Source organism: Notothenia coriiceps, unplaced genomic scaffold (assembly GCF_000735185.1).
Source record: "Notothenia coriiceps isolate Sejong01 unplaced genomic scaffold, NC01 NC01_scaffold00012620, whole genome shotgun sequence".
Lineage (NCBI taxonomy): Eukaryota > Metazoa > Chordata > Actinopteri > Perciformes > Nototheniidae > Notothenia > Notothenia coriiceps.
Genome location: NW_011345321.1, coordinates 719,169 through 724,255, shown reverse-complemented (window position 1 = coordinate 724,255; position 5,087 = coordinate 719,169). Strand labels below are relative to the sequence as shown.

General features: G+C 41.6%; 1 protein-coding gene across 1 annotated transcript in view; it reads right to left on the bottom strand.

Moving 5' to 3' along the window:
* Window positions 1-281: 281 nt before the first annotated feature.
* The window catches only part of LOC104947513 (ras-related protein Rap-2a), an 11,448-nt gene continuing 6,642 nt past the window's right edge, over window positions 282-5,087 (bottom strand). The window contains exon 2 of the mRNA XM_010773557.1: window positions 282-1,890. Within this exon, the coding sequence (XP_010771859.1) occupies window positions 1,653-1,890 (238 nt within the window). The 3' untranslated portion in view covers window positions 282-1,652. The remainder of the gene's footprint in view (window positions 1,891-5,087) is intronic.

Below are 5,087 nucleotides of genomic sequence, written 5' to 3'. Positions count from 1 at the left end.
CACGAGTACTTCCTGTTTACATCTGCAAAATAGCCATTTATGGGAAGTGTAGTCCCAAAACGCAGGGCATAAAGTTCCCCCAAATCAATGCAATACTTGCACATTCAATGCTTTAAGTTTTCAATCGCATTTCAATGGCTGAATATAAAAGTGACCGATAAAATGTAAGAAAGAGTACAGAAGAAAACAAGCGTTTTGTTTACAATTGAATCCCAGAGGACAAGAAAGAAACCCATGTTGCTGGAGCATGTCAGTGGATTCACTTCAAAGTGAAGTCTCAGTCGAGTGTTCAACGCACTTTTATTGTTTAGGTGTCAAATGTAACAGTGTCACCATTCAGAGAGGGAATGAAGAGTAAATGGTCACATAAAAAAATATAAAATCAACAATGAAAATGGTCACACGGGGAAAGTCTGGTTCCCGTGGCAGTACAGATGTACATTTGAGACAGTGTCCAGATTCAGTTTGTACACGTTTGTTTTGCACATTTCCACAGTCTATATTTATCTCAAACTAGAGTCCTTTTTTTGTTTACTAGCCATGCATACAGTTGACAATTCCACATGTGTTGAGTCAGTGTCTTCACAGGAGCTGGCACTTTCAATACAAAATATTTACACTACCATTTATTATTCCTATTATCTTCTCATTCATCCTTACTAAGGATTTGAACACTGAGCACATACATAAGGATCAGGATGTTAAAAACTCTTGGGCACCTCATTTCATATTGAGCGGAGAAGTAAAAGAAAATGTAAAGTATGACAAATGTTGGCATCTTCACTTTAAATGTCATCCATTCCTGAAAGAGTTTAGAGATATCGTCTGTAAATATTCAAACACTGAAAACATCAACTCTTAGTCCCATCAGGATGAAGCTGATAGTTGTATTTCTACTCAGCAATGTGCTGTCAGTCTCCCAGAGAGAAAAATAAAGAGATGACTGCACCAATGTTTCAAAGATAAATGCTGACTTCCACCATTTTCTCTCCATTCCTTTTTTAATAACAAAAAAAAAAGAAAAGAAAATGGTTCAGCCCTGTGATGAGTAGAAAAACCTCAGAAGAACTACTGCACAAAATAAGCTGGGAGAAAATGTGTGCATAATGTAAATCAAATACTCCTTAATACTTAAAACAACGGGATCCAAGAAATATGATTTTGGATTTGTGTACGGTAGATACCTTCAGATCAAGGTAACAAAAAATGTATTTTCCGTGATACAAATACAACCAGGAGAAGATATTGTAACTCATTTTGACAGATTGTAAAACAACACAAGGGTAAAGATCCTGATTTGTGACTGTTTGCTGATGATTTCTCCCTACAACTTGAAAGGATAAAAACAAATCCAAACAACAGAGAGAGTAACATAAGGCGAGGGCATGTTCCGTTTTTGTCATTTGACAATTTCTCTTTCTGCAAATTCCTGGAGTTCCTCTTTCAAAATGTATTCATTACTCACATGTTGTCATAAATATTCATGTCACTGCCGATGTTATGCTCAGTGGAGTTCAAATCCATCGCGTTCAACAGTGAATTTTCCTTTATTTTAATTGGCATGTGTGTCTTAGTGTGTGTCTCTGCTGCGGGGAAGGTAGCTTTCTCTAAGTAGACATTTTGCCTGGGTGGTTCCTGACGGGCCCCCGGGGCTATTGTATATTGCAAGAGGAGCAGCAGGGGTCGTCCTTGTCTGGCTGGGCGGCGTAGTCCATCTGCCGAACGATCTCAGCGAACAGTTCGTCTACCATGGTTTTGCTCTTGGCCGAGGTCTCCATGAACGGGCAGCCCCACTCCTCGGCCAGGGCCTGACCTTCGCTGGACGATACCTCCCTCTCACTCTCCAGGTCCACCTTGTTCCCCACCAGAATCACAGGAACCTTCTCGTACCTGAGGACAAATAAGGACACACACATGAGAAGATGTATACAGATATATCCGCCATCAGTCTTGTCTATTATCTATCACTGTTTATTACAGGAAGCATTTTATGGGCCCATCGTCATTGCAAGAGTACATTGTTGTGAACATGGAGTTAAAACTACCTTGTGCCTCAGAAATGGCTGATTTGTATTCATTTATAATTTAAAACTGACTGTTTCATCCAAGAAATCCAGATGTTTTCCCTGATAGTCTGTAAACTCCCACCCTATCTTATAACACCATCTAAAGCTGGGCCCAGTAGAAAGCAGGAAATGGGCGGTAGAGCTCTGACTCCTGAGGGTAGGAAGTGGCCATAATCCTTTGAGCTCTGAACTCTTGGACTCGTGCAGAACAACATGTCACTGGTCTACTTAGCGGACAGCAGGTAGAGACAGCCGGTTAAATTAAATAGGTAACAGCACTATAATTATTAGAAGAAAAGTCTCTGATGCAGTGTCACCAATGTAATCACTACATCAGTTTTGATAAGGGGAAACATGGCGGGCCACTGAGACGGTTTACACATCAGAGGAGATAACAAAGATCAAAAACATTGGAGAGATATCAGATCATGCATATCCACATCCTTTGATAAACAACAGGTTGTTATTTCTTTCATCCTTATCAGTGTGTCAGGCTGGCAAAGGACAGATTTATATCCGTCCGACACATCGTTTGAAATAGGTTTAAATTTGTCTGTTCGCAACACTGAACAACATGGCTGAATCTAAGAGTCATGCACCCAAACACCCATCAACATCAGCAGGGTTTTCAAATCCTGCCCCTTGCTCTATTAAATATATATGCTGCTAAATTATTTATAGAAAGAAAAACAACCTCCTACTTCAATTACTATGGTAACAGGTATACAAGGACTTAACCAATGAAGGTGAGATGGGCAGACAGCAGAAGATTTGTTCCGAAGTGGAGCAGCCTGAGTAAGTCAGAGGCCAGGGGCTGCAGGTTTCACCGTTAAATAAGCTTAAACTTTCCGAGAACAGGGAGCCGACTTTGATCTTCTCATGAATACTTCATCCAGAGTGAACTTTAATCTCGACTATCTCGTTCTGTTCCCAGGGTCGGCTTTGCAGCGCAGAGGAACTACCAGGATTTAGGAGACGATCTTAGAGGTCTGCCGGTGCGTAACCAAGTGTGTGATAGTGTTCTACGAGCTCGGAGGCAACTTTAATGAGAAGCTACATCTTACTGTAGCCTCTCAACTTTAACATGCGGTGGATTAAACAGGTCTCATTCATTGCATTCCTGGTGTCAATTAAATACAAGCCAAGGCCATTATTTTCCTGAGAACTATTTCGGACCACATGTCGTTGGTGGTAGGCAGCTCTTGCATTGAAGCTAAAATATATTTCGTTGAAAAAACCTAAACATAGTTGTGGGTGAGGAGATTGAAAGGCAAACATTTGATTTGATAGCTGCACTTTTTAAGGAGGAGCCATGGGGGCTCAGCGTTTATTCGAGGTAATAGTGCCGTTTCTGTTCTGCCCCCAGATGTGGTTTTAGCTCGAACCTCCTGCTGTAAATCCCTCAGAGAGTCCTATGGAAAGCAAACTATCTTATATTATCTACCATTACATTCTGTTTCATACCCACTCTCACTTTCCTGTCGGAGTTGTGACTCGCTTCTGAAAAAAACGTTTCAGGCTGCTTATTACCTGAGCTTTCAGTATAGAGTCATGCTGGATTCATATAACAGCAGGGCTGCAACTAAAGTAATATAATAGTTAGTAAATAGTATAATAAGTCAAACTAAAACTAGTTGCCAATACATCCTCTGTCAATACATTGATTTATTTGTTTATTGTTCCAGCTATATTTAATGGTGATGAATCATTATCACATATTTTCTTTGGCATACCACCCTGTCGATTCTTTCCAAACCACAGACAGCATGTGAGCAGGTATGGATTCAAGTAAAGTCAGTCCAATAAAAGTCAGCTGAAGTGCTGTAGGTTTCATTTTATTTTTAACCAAAATGAAGGACTTGACTTGGTCAGGCATATGCAAGTTATGCAGCTCATTTAGTACCACACTGAGACATCTGGTACCAAAGGAGAGGGTCTATATTTAGTCATAATAGCAGAGGAGGAAACCGGCAGTCCCATGAAGTGTGAGACAGTGGCTGCCACGGATACCGATGCTCCCAGGGCCGCTACATGAAGGGTGTCAACCACACTTTGACCCAACAGTGGCTGATGCAAGAAGGCAATGCATGTCCGTAACAGAGAACAAACACAGAGCGGTTTAGACACGGGCCTCAAAAGACAAATGAATAACTGCTTGTGTTTGTGCTGCGACACAAACAGCCCAACAACATGTCATGCTTTAGCCTGCAGCTTTTGAGCTTGACGATGCCCCGCATTGGAGCTGTCTGACTTCAGACACCCTTTCGAGCTCGCCCAGACACACCTTATCTATAATGCATGATGCATCAACTCACATAGGCTTTGCTGACGGACGATGGAACCCAGCGGGCAAAGCGTCTCTAGACCTGGCCAACAATGTCAGGATGAAGGAGGAAACAGGCTGCGTGCTGGGCCTTCTCCCAACGGCCCTTTTGTGAAAGGGTCTTCGGTTAAGTCAGTGGAGAGGCATCGGCTGAGTCATAGAGCAGCATTACGCTCCTCTCTTCTGGCGCAGTTTCAGGGCCAATAAAGATTTCATCAGGAATAGATATTTGTAAAGTCTTTGGTAAACACGCCATGGCAAGCACATACATTTTTCATGATATTTTCAGCTTATCCAAAGAACGAAAGATTAAAAGAGAAAAAAGGGAGACAATATGAGGGACTTAAAGTCCCTCATATTTTCTCAAGGTTGTACAAACCAATTCTCTGCTTCCCTTTTACTCCAAAAGCCACGAAAATGTTTTCAGATCGCTTTCCAGTAGTGGTAAGAGGTAAGAGTAGGTTAAGAGTGCATTAAGTTCCAAGAATGCAGGGTTGTTGGTTGTTCCTAGAGTCTCTAAAAGTACAATGGGAGCCAGAGCCTTTTCTTATCAAGCTCCACTTTTGTGGAATCAGCTTCCAGTTTGTGTTCGGGCGGCAGACACCCTATCCGTTTTTAAGAGTGCGCTTAAGACCTTCCTTTTTGATAAAGCTTATAGTTAGGGCTGATTAGATTCAGCCCCTTGTTTTGCTGATATA